General features: G+C 35.9%; 2 protein-coding genes and 1 long non-coding RNA gene across 16 annotated transcripts in view; 2 read left to right on the forward strand and 1 right to left on the reverse strand.

Moving 5' to 3' along the window:
- bun (TSC22 domain family member bunched) overlaps positions 1-16,824 on the forward strand; it is a 135,299-nt gene that overhangs the window by 60,128 nt on the left and 58,347 nt on the right. The window contains exons 4-5 of one of the 14 annotated variants that reach the window (XR_016268923.1): positions 2,191-4,770; positions 13,045-13,185. The exons of 12 other annotated variants lie outside the window; for them this stretch is intronic. The gene's annotated coding sequence lies outside the window, so the exon portion shown is untranslated. Of the gene's footprint in view, positions 1-2,190; positions 4,771-13,044; positions 13,186-16,824 lie in introns of those variants that run through there. One more of the 14 variants, XR_016268922.1, reaches the window with a different exon arrangement.
- Positions 618-1,579, reverse strand: LOC108610497 (uncharacterized). The gene is made up of 2 exons (XR_001915656.2): positions 1,241-1,579; positions 618-1,186 (listed from the first exon to the last, which is right to left on the reverse strand). It is a non-coding gene; the product is annotated as an uncharacterized LOC108610497 (long non-coding RNA).
- t-cup (tetleys-cup) lies at positions 15,436-16,540 on the forward strand. The gene is made up of 2 exons (XM_018002627.2): positions 15,436-15,626; positions 15,683-16,540. The coding sequence occupies exon 2, from the start codon at positions 15,683-15,685 to the stop codon at positions 16,442-16,444; it is 762 nt and encodes a 253-aa protein (XP_017858116.1). The 5' UTR covers positions 15,436-15,626; the 3' UTR covers positions 16,445-16,540.

Below are 16,824 nucleotides of genomic sequence, written 5' to 3' on the forward strand. Positions count from 1 at the left end.
GTGTAATTGTGATCAAATGTAAGTACAACTATTGCTTACAATTGCTAATTACAATTACGTTTATAATTAAAATCACAATATAATCCCTCTTTCGAAGAGGTTGTTTTTGACTCCTCTTCTTCTTCTGTTTTTCATGTTTGACATTTGCGATTTTGTCTTTGCATAGAAGGAATCAAGCATCAATGAACCGAGTGAAGCAACCAACGAACGAACGGGCACACTGCCAAAAGTGTTGAAACATTCATTTGCTGCTGCTTTTGGCAAGTGTGCCCTATTTTTTTTTTTTTTTTGTTTCTGCTTCGTTATTGAGCACGCTCAGCACTCATTCACTCACATTCTCTTCAGCTGCTGTAGCTGTTGTTGTTGCTGTTGTTTATAGAACGGTCATGGCGATGAACATGAGCAAGACGATGATGAGCCAAGGGCAAATGAACATTAGGCAGGCCACCTCAAACATATTTGCGCTGTAGTTGCTGCGTCCTCTTTGCTCTGTATTCTATTTTGCTTTTGTTTTTGTGTTGAATATAGATCTCAGGTGGTGGACAACTTGTTGCTGTGCTTGCACTAGTAGTGGTAGTTGCAGTTGCCTTTGCTGTTGATGCTGCTGCTGCCGTGTAGCTGCTGTTGTTGCTATTGTCACACAGTTTATACGCTGTTTACTAGCCTTTTTTCCACACAACTATTACGGTTGCTTGTTGCTGTTATTTCTGTTTTGGTTTTTTGCTTCTGTTGCGTCTGCTGCCATAACACAACGACCGTACGACGTTCACTGTCACACTGAACGGCTAACCGCTTCGAATGTCTGCTGCCTGCCTTCACTGCCTTTGCTTTGCTTTGCTTCGCATCGCCGGTTTGTTGGCCTTCTTATGTGTGTGTGTGAGCTAGCGTGCGCGTGTGTGTGTGTATGTTTGTTGGTAAGCGTCAATCAGCCTCTCTCGTTCAGCACTCGGCGCTTTTTCTTACGCTCCGATCGGTGCTGTTGCTACTCTCTCAATCAATGTCGCTCTCTTTGTCTCTCTCTCTATCTGTGCCGACAGCGCTTATAATTCCGCTTACCTTTGCAATTGGAGCTGGCGCTGGTGCTGGTGGAGGGTACAGCAATTGCGTTTTATTTCATTGACCCCGGGGCAAATGTTGGTTTTGCGCGTTGATGCATTCCGCATGAACAAGCACAATTCTAACAGAACTAATCGAAGCTTTAAGAGCGCACTTATCAGTGAGAAGCTGAGCTTTGATTTACCGTGCAATGCAACTGCTAAAGCTGTCACCGAATCGCATAGAGAGGTGCTTCAAAACTGAGAGCTTAGAATAATATAGCTTTTTCTTCCCAATCTCTTAATAGGACAGAAGCTTGATGTAATGTGTATCAGTTCTAAATGGCAGTTTTTTCAAGGAGTTGGAAATTTGAAATACTGAATCGCCAAGAAAGATGTTCCAAAAATGATAATTTATAAAAATTTTGTTAAAATCGTTTTCCAAGATACATATACTTTTGTCTGAAATGCTAAAACTAAACTGAAAATATTTGTGTGTGTCAGATATTTATATAATTTTGAATAGGTAAATGTTTTAAAACTAAAACTATTTAATATGCTTTATTTAAATAGGTGTAAATATACTTATTTATATATCTAATTTCACTCCATTTAATACATTTCTATAAAGTTGATGAAAACTTTTCCATTGATGAAACGCTTATCTGTTCGACCTTTTACAGAACTGGTTCGATTGTAATACACTATGAGGGCCATACGGAAAATTACAGTCAACCTGTTTTTAAGTTGGATTTGTCTCTCACTCTTTTACTCTCTTTCTCTCTCTCTCTCATAGGTCTTCAATTTTCAATAAGCATTGTCATTAATAAAGACCGCAAGCACCAACGATCCATGCCTAATCTTATCAGGGCTTTCTTTAGCCATACAAATGGTATACGAAATGTATTATATGTCTCTAGCTACTTCAGAAATTGGCAATTGTGCTAAAAATATTGTATGACCCATAATATAAATATAATAAAAGTATTATATATGTATATGATCGTATCAAGTTGTATATTGAGGGGCTTTTCTGTTTGTACAACAATTACAAATTTATTAACTTAATTAAAAAAAAAAAAAAAAAAAAAAAAAAAAAAAAAAAGTTTAACCTTGATTGCTTATTAAATATATTTCGATTCATGTTTCATTGCAGGTATGTTCGTGACTCATGTGTCTTACTATAATTAAATAGATAAGTATAAGTAACAAGTATAAATTATATAAAATGGAATATTTACAAAAAATATTTGAAGTATACATGAAATTTACGATTAACTTTCCTATTGAATTAACAATATATCAAATTAAACGGTCTTAACGGAAAATTGAAGATATTTTGCTCTAAAATATATAAAAAGAAAGTATATGATTGTATTTAAATTGTTAATGTAAAGTTGCTAGAACCTTTCTTCAGAGAACTTAATATAACTCTCCTGCTAACATCATATATCTCTCATATAGAGTTTAACAATTGAATTCCAAGACTTTCCGATGAATGCGCTGCATTAAATTGTATACCGTCAATACATAAAGAAGCTATATATCACATAGAATCTCCCATATGTATTTTTGCGATATATAGCAATAACTGATTAAAGTGTTTTAACAATTGTCCAACTGTCCAAACACTCTGTACACGTACTTTTGTTTATGTTTTGCGACCTATGTAGGTCATGTGCCAGTTCTGCCAAACACAGAGTGAGAGACGGAGAGAGAGATGAGGGACATATAGAGGGTTAAGGAGAGCAGCAGCAGATGCAAGGAAACACATGCAATCAACATAGTTCACTCAAGTAAAAAGATGAAGAAGCAGACAAGTGGACAAGTGTCCTTAGCCTGTGCTGTTGTTTCGCGTTCAGTGTCCTTCCCAGGAGTAACTTAACTCGTGGCTTACAACATTGATTAGACAGAGCCTCGAGCGCAGTGACTGTGATTAAATATTTACATTTATTATTTGTTTTGTCATTTCTTTTTTCTTTTGTGGTCCTCGCACAAGGTCCTTAAAATTGTGCGCCTCGTTGATTATTTATAAATTGGCGTAATTAGTTAGACAGTCAGCGAACCATCGACAACGACCCAATCAAAATTAGGACAATGAGCGCCAGAGAGAGAGAGAGAGGTACACTAATAATTCACTGCTCTCTCACGCTCTCAAAGCGTGCAGCGTTCATTTCTGCAAGGCAGCAGCAGCTAGCACATATACACACACACGCACACCCTCTCTCACGTTCTGTCTGTTTCGTTAGTTGTCTGTCTATTGTTATGATTGCTGCCAGTTCACCACTCATACAACCTTACCATAGCTCACCACTTGTTTAGCAGCGATGACCCAGCCACATTTGTTTGTATTTGTATTTATGCTAAACATATGCGCAGGCGCCTTTTGCAGCAGTAGAGCATAGCATGTGTGTGTGCCTATGTAGTAAATCGTTTAATGTGCTCTCTGTATTTATATGTGTGTATACGTGCGCGAGAGAGCGCGGAGCCTAGTGGCATGGGCTAATTAGTTTGTGTGGCAGCACTGCTTGGGAACGGGCAACCACCCACACACACACTTATAATCACACATGCACACGCACATTGCCTAGTCGCTTTTGCCTAATCAAAGGCAATTGCAACATAAACTTTTGCGCGCGCTCGCTCTGGCGCTCTCACGCTCTCGCTCACGTGGCAGAAATGAACTTGCAGCGAGAGAGAGAGAGCGCTTGTATATGTGTGTGTGTGTCTGTGTTGCTGCTGCTGCTTGCGCTCATCTGCATGACCGATGAACGCGCCAAACGGGTGAAACACAAAAAAGCTACCCTCAGAGTGCTGCTGCGGCTGTCAATCTATACTTTGGCTTCTTTCTAACCAACAAACAACACACAGGCAAAGCAATTCTGTGTGAATAAGTGAAGAAAATAATTTATAGATAAATATAAATATATTTTGATTTCAAATAACGAAACACAAAAAAATAAATCAAAAATTCGCTAGTTAACGCTGCCGCGTCTTATCTCGCGCCCCTGCAGCAAGCAGTAGCAGCTCGCCTCTGTGTGTATGAGTGTGTGTGTGTGTGTGTGTGTGCGTGTTTTTTCATTGGTATTAGTGGCAAATGCGGAAGTTGTCGTCGCTGCCATCGTCAGTCTTCGTCGGACTTCGCAAGTGTGCAACGCAGTTGCTTACATCAAATCAAAAAATACAAAATAAAAAGCAAAGTGCAAAGTAATTTGTGTTACATAAAATACAAATAAAAATAAAAAATCAAATTATATATAATTAGAGCTGTGCAATTTTTTTTTTGTTAATATTATAAAACGTACGAATCGCAATCAAAATTCATTAGCAAACGTCTCAGCCCTAAAACTCGACCAGGCGTCCGTTTCCACTCTCACGCGTTCGCTCTTCGCGCTCTCTCTCTATCCCTCTCTTGCTCTCGGTCTCCTCCACACACATTCTCGCCAGTGTACGTGCGTGTGTGTGTGTCTGTGTTGCAGTAATTAAACGTGCGTGCAGCCAGCTCCCCCTTGTGCTTTCCCCTTGCTCCATATTATCTCGAAACATACATACAACTTGCCCCCACCCCTCCTTCACACTACAGTTACTTTGGCAGTTCTTCAACTGCTTCGCGCCTATTTCGCCTAGTCGTGTCTATTCCCGTTCGTCGTGTGGAGCAAGCAACAAAAATTTCATTCATGGAAAACAAAAACAATCTAGAAATTGCCTTTAATAACGGGAATATATTTATCAAAAGGTAACGAAAATTCATTTTTATTGCTCGAAATTCAAGTTTTTTCGTTTGATTTTCAATTGTTTGACTAAATTCTGATACATATTTATCAACATATCAGAAACCTCGACATAACATTCCTATCTTTAATCCCAAACCTCTCTACATTCATATGCAAATTGTATATAAGAAGTCCATTCAAGGCTACGCATGCGCCCTGTTCTACCAGTTTTATTTTAAGGGAGAATTTGTAGTGTTATATAACAGTTGGTAAGGTCAAAGTGAAAGTGATTTAGCTGAAGGTCTAACTAAGAATTTTAATCGCAGTTCATTTGTGAGCTAGTTATTCTGGTATTTTTTAATTGACATCGACTTTGCTCAAGGTTCAGAGGAAAATGTTAAGTGCGCTGTTAACTGATATTTACTGCGAACTTATAATATACAGCTCAAAAGAATTATTATTTTATTATATACTTTATTCGACTGTTAAATACCTTTGGACATAAACATTAATTGATTTAACAAACATAAATTTTAAATAAACAATAATAAATCATTAATACAGCAAATTAAATATTAAAAAAAATTTAAAAAAGAAAAAAAGAATTACAAAACCAAAAAATAAATCTTATATATTATAAGGATATTATTACAAGCATAATATTAATATTATTTATATAACAAATGAAAAATTATACATACAAATAAAAATTGATTTAAGTTCTTTAAATATTTTAACACAACAACAAGTTTCCAAGAAAACTTCCGGAACCATCACTGTAATCGAGCACTTAGCGGTTTTTCTCAAAACCTAAAATCGATTATTCTTACTAAAATTCCTTCTCATGCTCAGACTGGCAAACTAGTTCAGTTCTCCCAAATTGTAAGTGCTATCATTAACATGCTTGGCAGAGCCCATAAAAATCAACATATGAACACGCCCCCACACAAACAACCCCCGAAATTAATTCATATATAAACTCGTGTGGAGCATGCGATGTTTATCTCCAACATACACAATAATCACGCGCCCAAATTTGTGTTTTGGCAACGTCTTCCTGCTAGATAAAGCCAGGCACAAGTTAATTGTGGAATAGCGAAAAGCCGAAACAATAGTCCAATGCCATGCTGTGAGTGTCCTTAACGTCCGAAATAGCCTTCGTCAATCAAATGGCCTTTTGAATAGCTCGCGATAAACCCCAACGAAAGTCGCCTCATCAAATTGCTTTTCCAATAATTTCGCTTGAACTTGTTGGGATTTACATACATATAGATGGGGATACATAGTATAGGGTGTACGATACAGGTACGCCAGGGTCATTGCATCAATTGAACTGTGCAACATGCCTCTTTCTAGCAGCATTTAAATCAAGAATTCCTACTCGTATCACCTGAATTGTCCATTGATTTTGCTCAATTCTATTGATTGTGCCTGTCTCTGTCTCTCTCTCTTACATTCTCCCCATTTCCCTCGTTTTCTGCCTTGCTATTCATTCATTCAGCTTGGCTTTCTTATTCTATTTTTGTTTTGCATAAGTTAAACATGTGGAATACCGTTTTTAGACAACGAAACACCCTGGATAATTTAGATATAAAGTTTTTTAGTTTATACAAGTTGCTAAAATTTGAATATGTTTCATTGTATTATTATTTATAATATGTAAATTTATTGTTGTCATGTTATCTTAGGAGCACCCATACCAAATTAAATAGCTGAACTCTTTCTGAACTCAGGTATTCATAGCTATTCGCTCAACCAACTGTTGATAGACATCTGTCTACCGCCTCAATTGTTATATATTAAGTACACATGTATGACTCACCTCTCTGCTAGCTAATATACCCCATTACAGGGTATATATATATACAACGAACTACATTGTCTTATAGTCATCGCAGTCGTTGTCTACGTCGTCGCCATTGTCATTTTTCATGGCTTCGTTTTCGATTACGCAATGCTCATTTGATTGCTGAAGTTCCATTTCATTCATTTCCACATTGTGGACTTTTCGTTGCCAAAAACAACAACAGTATTAACAACAACAACAACAACGACGACGACAACAACAACTTGCGAACAACCCCTTTTTGGGTTTCCTTTGTTAGACGCTGCGTATACGCAATATTTTTATAACTCTGACCACATTTCCTGGCATGCAGGCAGGGTGACCTCAACCTAAGTCAACACACCCCTACACCAAAAAAAAAAAAAAATAAAAATAAAATAAATAAAAGTGAAATAAATTACCAGCTGGAATAATACAACAGCCATCGAGACAAACTCAAATGTCAATTTAAGTATTAGCTTTTCATGATCATTACGATCATTATGATGATTTAGCCAAAAGCAATAATTTTGCTAATTCTTAATACCCTATAAGCTGAGAGAGGCTATGATGAAATATCAAATATGCGAATGGAATTCCTGTTACTTTCAAGACGTAATCTTAAGAAATACCCTAGACAAATACTCCAAGGAATATGCTAATCTTGTCTTCTACGTTATCTATATAATTCCAATGAAAATATTGAAATATATATGGAATAGATCTCATCTATTCTCGCAATTTTTCAAATATCAATAAATTATTTCCATTATATACATTTATAAATTTGTAATCAAAACTATTCTTATATCTTATAAATGCATAATATAATATATATATATAATGTCTATATAATACATAAAATATATATTCGTACAGGGTATTTCTTAGTTGTTCACTCCTGTGTCGCTCGTTTCTTTTCGCTCGAATGCAATTTTATTGTTGCGGTTTTTGGGCTTTTTGCCTGTTTTGGCATTTTGGAAAATGAATTTGAGATTTTGCTATGCTGATTATTTTGGCATTTATTACAGACATTTTTCAATTGCTGTTGTTGTCGCTGTGCGATTTGTTGTTGCTATTGAGCTACCCACTTTGATGATAGGCTATTCGCCGGCCACGTTCCTTGAGGTAGATCTCCAACAGCTGCCATAAGATTGTTGCCCCACACGTTAATTTAACTAATGGCCCAACGGCCCATTAAGAAGACACGACTTTTCGCATGCATAAATCTATATAAGAGTATATATATGTACATATATATACTCATATTCGTATTTGCGTCAGCTGTGTGGAACTTTATGGAATTCATCGACTGTCGCGCGCGGTTTCTTTTGAGTGGATTAAGCGATAAAGTTGACTATGAGGGGTGCAGCTGACATTGCTTAGAAAGGCATCAATTGATATTTATTGACTGGCAGATCGTATCGACTGGTTGCCTATAAAGATTTCTTGGAAGAATTCTAGTAGCTTACATTGCTAAAGATGATTAAAACATTAGTAGAGCATATAAGTTGTAAGTAGTGCTTTAATGATAATTAATTTGTGTTTAAGTTTTCTTAAAACATTAATTTGAAATCCAACTGAGATTAAATAAAGAAAAGTTTAAACAATTGCATGCCAAATAAATATTTTTATTTATTAAAAATATATTCTAATTATATATAATTTAAATTAATGTATTAAGGCTTTAAAATCATTCTTTAATTAGGTCTTGTAGAACTGAAAACGTTAGCTTAGATAGTAGTAATTTTTTATGGAGCTGGTAGGAAGAGCTCATACCTAAATTATATGGAAATTAATAAGCTGCTCAGGACTTCTTCAAACTTTCAACTCCATGTAAATGGAATTTGGGAACTATAGCTAAATAAGTGAAATGTCTATGTAAGACTTAGAATTACAACTTTGAAATTGAAGTATAAGAAATGGATTATCCTTTCTACATCATTTCAGTCAATCGACTAAAATAAGTTAGTTAAGAAGCAAAATCTACATGGCTAAATTTAAGCTTTAAATAGAACTTATCATTCCTGAATTTTAATTCCAAATGTTTTATAAAAATTTTGATGGACTCTATAAATTCAATTTCGAAATTAAGAACTGCATCAAAACTGCATTTAACATTCTAAATAGATGCATCTACAATGTTGCAATTTAACATTATCTCATATTACACATGCTCTTTCAAATAGTTTCCTCTCATGTTCGCATTCAAACCCCATTCCAAAATATCTAACACTTATATACATATATATCTTTCGATCGCCAAGCTCATTTAACATAGAAACTACATCTGCTGCTTGCCACTGCACATGGCTGTAAAAGTTGAAAATATCGAGTTGACCTCCAGCTATTTGGGTTACATTAAAATGCTTTATGTGCTATTCAGTTATTTATTGCTCATACGCAACGTGCTACATGGATATAAAAGACGAGAAGTGAATTAAATTTGTTGAAGCAGTTGAGCAGTTGAATATCGCATTGAAAAGTGAAATTTGATAAGAGAGCGTGCCCCCACATGGGGGATTGCAGCTGCTGTCGGTGGCAATAAACTCGAATAATGTTTCATAAAAACGAAATGTACGTGCTGTGCTGTGCTGCCACTGGCAAGAGATGTATGCTTAGAACTGCCAGTGCGTCTGTGTTGCGCTGCCTCTGTCTCTGCCTCTGCTCGTTGCAACAAAGAACTTAACTCAAATGCCAACATGTGCGGCATTTGGGTTGTCTCACATTTCCTTTGTGGGACAGGCAAGTTGCAGCTGCCGCCCACTTGCCACTACATGCCACATGCCACACACTACATGCAACATATTTAGGTCAAGGTTGCGCTAGCTGCTGCGAATGTGTTTTTTTTTTCCTCCATTTTCTTGGAATCTGTTTTTATTTTTTGCTCCCTTTTGTGTGTTGCTGCAGTTTGCAATGCGCTTTTAGAACGTTGACGAGTCCTTTGGCAACGTCCTTGCTGCTGCTGTATTGTGGCACAGCGCAATGACGCGTAACACACACACACACACACAGAGACATACATATAGAGATACAATTCACATAGATACACTGCTGCCTGCCTGCTTGTAGTTTGCATAATTTTGTTATTCCCGTTAAATGCGCGCTTTCAACGCCTTGATTTTTACCCCCAGCTTTCGGGCTGCTTTATGAGCTGCATAAATTTTACGCTTCAATGCGTTTATTACTCGAACACACATGCACACACACACACACATATATATTACTGTATATATAGATATTGCCAGTCCTTTGACAATTTTCGCTATTTTCGTCTATTATGCGAAAATTATGCGTAACTTTGTGAATAGAAATATAACTTGAGCAATAATGTCTTTTGGGCTGGGGAAAACTACTTTTGCATTCAATTCAATAAATAGCTTACATATTTCATGAGCTCCTCCTTCTGGGGTGTTGTTAGGCTAACAGTCTTTCGCTGTGCGTTGGCTAAAAGTTGTTAGGAATATGAACGCTAAAAGTTAAGAGTACTGCAATATTAAAAGTTCTGAAAGTCGCAATCGTATTAGAAACTTTCACATGTTCTATATTCGTTAGAATGGCTTTTATTTTGCTAAAAATAAAACTTATGAGTTAGATTCTAGAAAAGAAAATATTCTATTACAATTGAATTTCTGTATTTCAACACAAAATTGCCAAGTTAACAAGTAATTTGTGCTAGATGTGTTATAACGGGTTTCAAAATTTGAAGTTTAAGTTCTGAATCTCTAGATATCTATTAACCTATTATCTATTAATATCTATTAATCTGGTAATAAAAGAAATTTAAGCTCGTAAAAGTAAAAAAATAATTTTTACAAATTGTTCGTAAATCAAAAGATATTTTATTAAATAATATAGAACTATTAAAAGCTTTACTGAATTAAAGTAAATTAAATTTAATAGCCAATCTCAATTTTTATTTATGAATAAATTTGCTTAGCTACTTTAGCCCAAAGCTAACTTACCATTGAGTCTTCAGTCTTGTGTTTCTATATATATTTCTGTACATATATATACAAGTCACCCACGACTCTTTCGCTAAGTACGGTTATCCTTTTCAAAACTGACATTTCCTTCTTATGTACATAGAGTATATATGAAATTCTTAATTTGAGCTGCCTTTGGCCAAAAGCCCTGTCAACGTGTGGGCGACCAGCCTTGGCAGCCCAAGCATTTCACATATATCTATATACATATATATGTATGTATATATATATACATACACATTTTGTGTTGTGCATTCCATTTGAATAGAGATTTGCTGCCTATGAATACATTTCCATGGCAGGATCTTCATCCCACGTTGGGCGCTAAAGCTCATTTTCATTTTCAATTGAGTGCCGAGCGAGGCTGTAAGTATGTGTGTGTGGGTGTGCTTCTGCTTGTGTGAGTGCTGTTGTTGTCCAAGGTCTCTAGCCCTAACAACTCTGGTACTTGTCATGCACTTGGCAACCCTACCATAGCACACACACACACACACACACACACACACACAAACAAACACTCGTCGAGTCATCAAATGCTACGTCAAGTGCCCACACACTCAGAACGTGACTTGTTTTTGGTCCGAGTCAAAGTCAAAGTCAGGGTCGTCATTCAACCCGTTCATTAAAAAGGGCCCTAAAATTTGAAAATCTCGACTGTTTAATAAGTGTCCAACACCAAGCACCTGCCTCCTCCTCTACTACAACAGCCGCCTCTTCAAGTGGGCCAACTTTGGCCTTGCTTTCAGTTCTAGACTCCCCCGTAATAAAAATAAAATATGGATATACCTCTTTTAATACCCTTTGGGGCATTTGCAGTTTTCAAAAATTTGAAATGCCTCAAAATTAGGAATTATGACTACACTTATGAATCTTAAAAAAATTTAAAAATTTATAAAAATCAATAAATTTATAAAATCAATAATATATAAAATAAATAAATAAGATATGAGTATGAGGTAAAGAAATAGGCATAGTTTATTTAAATTTGTATGAAAATACTTTTATGTTATTCCTTTAGATTTTTAAGGGTATTAAAATTTTTCTGCCTAGCCACAATACTTCTAAGAGTATCAAAGCTTCGACCTGCCATTCGCGCTTGTTTATATACATATGTATATATGTATACATTATTATATATATATTCGCTTCCACATTCACTCGTTGATTTAATTTTGCATCTAAAGCACGTGTGCTTCAGCTTGTTGCTGCCTTAATTAAATATGTTAATTAATTTCGTTGTAAACACAATTTTTCTTTTTCAATGTTTTTCTTTAGTATATTTTTTTTTTTCGTTTTCATATTTTTTGGTGTTGGCCGCTCACCTTATCAAGGCGGCAACATCTTTTTCATTTAGCTCGTGCTTGTTGCTTGCTGTGTTTTACACTTGTAAAAGTCGCACGTTGACATAGCTGCACACACACAGATATGAGGGGGGCGTGGCACTCGACAGCCCAGCTGTCATAATTCCAAAACAAAACTGTCAACGTGTGCGACATTCGTTGCCAACTGCCTCACTGAGTAACTGCCTGACTAACGACCAAGTTTTTCAAAAATAATCAACATATTTCGGTCTGTCCGCTTCTCAGTGTGTGTGTGTTTATAGTAGGGTACCTCAAGAGAAACTACACGTATATTTTGCTATAAAAATTGCCTACCATGGCCGACTCTATCAGCTTATTTTCGCACTAAATTGAACGTATCTATTCCCAATTTATATTTTATATTTAAAGCCAAGCTTATTTAATTTGAGCTTATATAGTATCCATACTTCTGTATTCTATTTCCATATCCCATGATGATGAATTTTTTATAGATTTACTTTTTATTTTATTAACAAAGAAATCTAACCAACTCCAATATCTTTCAATCAAATCTTCATTATGATCCTCGCGTTTATAGCTTCAGTATATACTGAATTTTTGCTTAAAAAGCTTAACAGACAAAATGTAAAGCTTTAAAGCTCAACCCAACAATTCAGTTGCTTCTGTTCTATGCATTGAACTGCAGCTTGAGCAATTGTTAAGGATGCGAGTGTATTACAGTGGTGTCTTAGCCAGAGCATACACGGTATACCATATGAGTGCTATCTGCCGTGCTATTCTGTCGTTCTCCCTCCCTCTCTGTCTCTTTCTCTCTCCGTTTCTCTAGCTGTGTAATTTATGATTGCCTCGCAACGAGGCAAATGGAATGTTAATTAAATGCTTGGCTCATACGATTAAATGTCTCTGATTATGAAGCATGCAATGCCTATCAACACTCACACACACACATGAGCACACCTAGATACACACATACACACGCACACCTGCTCGAAACGAGAATTGGCAAATTTTGTAATACAATTTTCCATTGATTGAAAATGTTTGGCAATTGCTTAATAATTGAATTTTGCTTCTGTTTTTTGTTTTGGTTTTTTTTTCTGGTTTTGTTTTGATTTCTGTGTTTTCATTTGAAACGTAAACAATTTCTTTCCTGGCGGTTAACAGTTGCGATATGCAAAGTGCACGGCTAACACAACAACAATAATAACAACAACAACAACAACAAGTACAACAATAACAATAAACAAGAGAGATAAATAACAGCAACTGCTAACATGCATGTTCAATTTACAAAATGGCTGCGTCGTTAGCCAACAAAATGGCGGCTAGCAGCAACAGTTGCAGCAGTAACAGTAGCAGCAGCAGCAGCAGCAGCAGTGCAGTAACAATGCTGCAGCAACAACAGCAACAACAACAACTGCAACAACAAACAAACATTGGCCTTATGGCCGCCTCCGTCATACAGCCCGATTATTTGCTGAATAATGATCGCGGTTTATTTAAGGTTTATTGTTTTATCAAAGATTTTATTGGGTAAGTGAAATGCATAACAGCATGTAGCTACAGTTAACAATCAGAATAAACAAATTGTTGATATATAGATATGTATATATGCGTACATGTATATATATTGTATGTATGTATATTTGTAGAGTTCAGCCTGCAAGTTCATGGAAACTGAAATTGGCTACAGAAAATTTTACAAGCAATAAATTTGGTCATATTTCATTACATATATATTGAGTATTTAATATGACGAAGTAAATATAAATATTATATAATCTGTAATACCTTTACCTTATTAAATATACGGATCTATGTCGCAATGAAAAATCGGATTCAATTATGGAACTCATACCATTATGAAATATTACCATGTTGGACTGGTTTCAAATATAAATAAATTATTAGGTTATAATAATAAAATACACTTTAGTCAGTAGAGCCCGGTTATAATGACTTCTCTCATAGTATCCATACGGTTATTGCGACGAAATTTCTGGTCCCCAGACAAACTTATATAAGTCGACTTATACGGCTATAGCGTCTTCCGGGTATAAGCCGTCTGGGTCTCTGGAGCGTCGTTCAAACCGTATTCAACTGAATTATTGTATTATTATTATATACAATATATTAACATGCCTAATAGCTGAGTTGAGCTCTGTCTCTGTCAGTCTTTATATAATCTCAGCGATCTCGCACTTCGCGTGAAGGGTATTTCAAAGTCTTGCTGACCAAAGCACGTTTCAAACTCCTTGAGAATGAAAAACAAAATGAGAAGTATGTTAGTAATGTGTGCTCCAAAACTTCTTTTATATCTTCTATATATTTTTATAAATTCATGTACCGTTTCCAAATCAATAATTTGTATGTCTACAGAATTGTTTTGAGAATCGAAACAGTTCCAAAGTATTATTAATATAAATCATATCCAGCATACAAAATAAATATATTCTAAAAATAAAAATTTTCAATCATAATAATATGGAAAACTTACACAAGATAATAAGTAACTAATCATCAGCATCTTCATAGAGCTCTAAGATACTGTCTTATACAGTGGCTGCTACTGTAGCTCACTTGCCTAAGCCCTTTGCCAACACACATTCTGCTCTGTGTTATTTATTTGTTTGCTCTTTTTACATTGCTGGCCTGGTCTTTGCTCAAACCCCTGTTTTGCCCTAGTGGAATGCAACACCCTGTATATGAAATATGTATTTTGTATTTGCTGGCGCTTATCATATGACACTTGTGTTTGTGTATGTGTCTCACTCTGTCACTCACTCTCTTTCTCTCTCTCCCCTTTGTCACTCTGTGTATGTTTGTTTATTTGTATGTGTAATTCATATTTAATCAACTGATAACTGCATAATACAAAATATTTATGTACACTTTGTATCAACGTCTCTCGCGTTTTCACTCTCTTTTGAAAACATTATCAGGCCGTTGGGTTTGGGTGCTCGCATTTCTGAACTCCTGTTATTCCCACTGCCATTATCACCTGCTACAAGTGGGTCTGGCCGTGTGGCACTCGTCTGGCCTGATATCATTCTGATACGATGACTGCCTGCTATTATCAACGCAATTGTTTGTTTGCTATACGCACTGCGCAGCTGTCAACTGCGGTGATCCAAAGAGAAAAGCAAAAATAGCTTGAAGAAGAGAAAAATTTTAAATTTAAAATGTCCAATTAGCATCTGGATTTTCTGCGCTCGATGGGGTATATTGTTGTCGAGTCTGAAATATTTATGATTGGTCGTAGATTTATAACTCGGAATAAAAATGTTATTTCTCAAATATGATTATCGGAATTATTATATAATGATATATGATCCTAGAGCCTATCTTACGTAGTAAATGCTCATTCTTGTCTTTTATAACAATAATAAAATTAAAAGAAGCTTACCTTAAATATAATTTATGCCATTTGCCATCAGCAAAATGATGAAAGCAAAAAAATGCTCGAATATATCAAATAAAAAATTAAAAAAAAGAGCTATTTTTAAATCTTAAATTTGATTGCTTTTTACAATTTTACAATTTTGTACTAACCAAAAAAAAAATATCAAATGTTCATTGATATATGTGTCTTTCTAACTTGACACCTAGTTTCACTCCTAGAAAAAAAAAATCCAGGTCTAAGCTGGCTATGAAAACCTTTTGCAAATCGTTGAGTAGTATCCTCGCAGTTACAAACTAAAATTCAGTCACAGCCGAACTTCATAAAGAATAATATATCAGCTCTCGTAAAAAAAAAAAAGATTTTCTGTTTTTTCCATAAAAGTAAATTCATTAATCCTAGATGTCTAAAATGGCTGAGGAAAATGGAATATTTCATGGTTTTCTAATATTCGGTCTGATTGTGCTTGGCTACTTTTTTTGCCACTTTTATCAGAGGTTCTGGCGAGCCATTTCTGGGAAGAAGAAACCTAATCAGGAGTTGGCAAAGCCGCCAGAGTTGCCACCGTTCCCGTTTACTCGGATGACGGCAAATCAATTGCTGGATTACGATGGCACTCGCCGTGATGGACGGATTCTGATTGCGTTCAAGGGAAAGATCTATGATGTCTCGTCTGGCTTGGAGGAGTTTAGTCCACAGGGTGTGCTGGGCTGTGTGGCCGGAAAGAATTTCTCTGAATATTTGGAGCGCACCCTAAAGCCGCGCGAGACAATCATTGATTATATAAATCGCTGGGATACGCTGCTCGCTAAGAATTATCCCATGGTTGGGGTCTTGATCGACGAGGAGGAAATGGAAGATAATTTATTGGTTAACTCGGAGCCGGGCATTATGGAGGAGGGTTTGAGGAATATTAATCGTGATAATGATAATGATAATGATAATGATCATGACAATGATAATGACAATGACAATGATAATACATTCCTCGATAGCTCGGATGTACAATTGATTGAGTCGACCTTTGAAGACGACGATGCGAACAAATCGGTTATCGAAGTTCAGGTGGGCAAGGTTCAAATGAAGGATATTCCCGACGAGGCCAAGATACACGATACACCTGAGATGCCACTTGGCGCTGCGATTTCAGAAAAAACTTGTTAAATAATACGTTTCTCTAATGTCTGTTTTGCGTTTCTTGTTCTTGTGTTAATAAACTGTCGGTTTATAAAGGCTGCAGTTCAGCCTCACACACACTGATTGATTCTCATGAATTATTCAAAATTACTGTGGCTCAACTCCATTTAACAGCTATACATACACACTGATACACCTTAGCTCTATCTTAGCCAGCTTAAGCTCTTGATAGCTCTTGCTATATATTTATACATAGAATAGCAAAAGTTCATTTTATTTTTAAGTAACTTGAAACCAGAAAACCGCTCGCATTATCATCTTTTTTTTTTTTAAGTAACTTGAGACCTTCAGTACGAAATATTCCTTAAACCCACCCCCTATAACTTGTACTTTGCCCATGATAGATC

The sequence above is a fragment of the Drosophila arizonae genome, chromosome 3 (assembly GCF_054131065.1).
Source record: "Drosophila arizonae isolate 15081-1271.41 chromosome 3, UAZ_ARI_1.0, whole genome shotgun sequence".
Lineage (NCBI taxonomy): Eukaryota > Metazoa > Arthropoda > Insecta > Diptera > Drosophilidae > Drosophila > Drosophila arizonae.

Coding starts and splice junctions, on each gene's coding strand:
- t-cup (XM_018002627.2), top strand. CDS start 15,683: ATGTCTAAAATGGCTGAGGAAAATGGAATATTTCATGGTTTTCTAATA.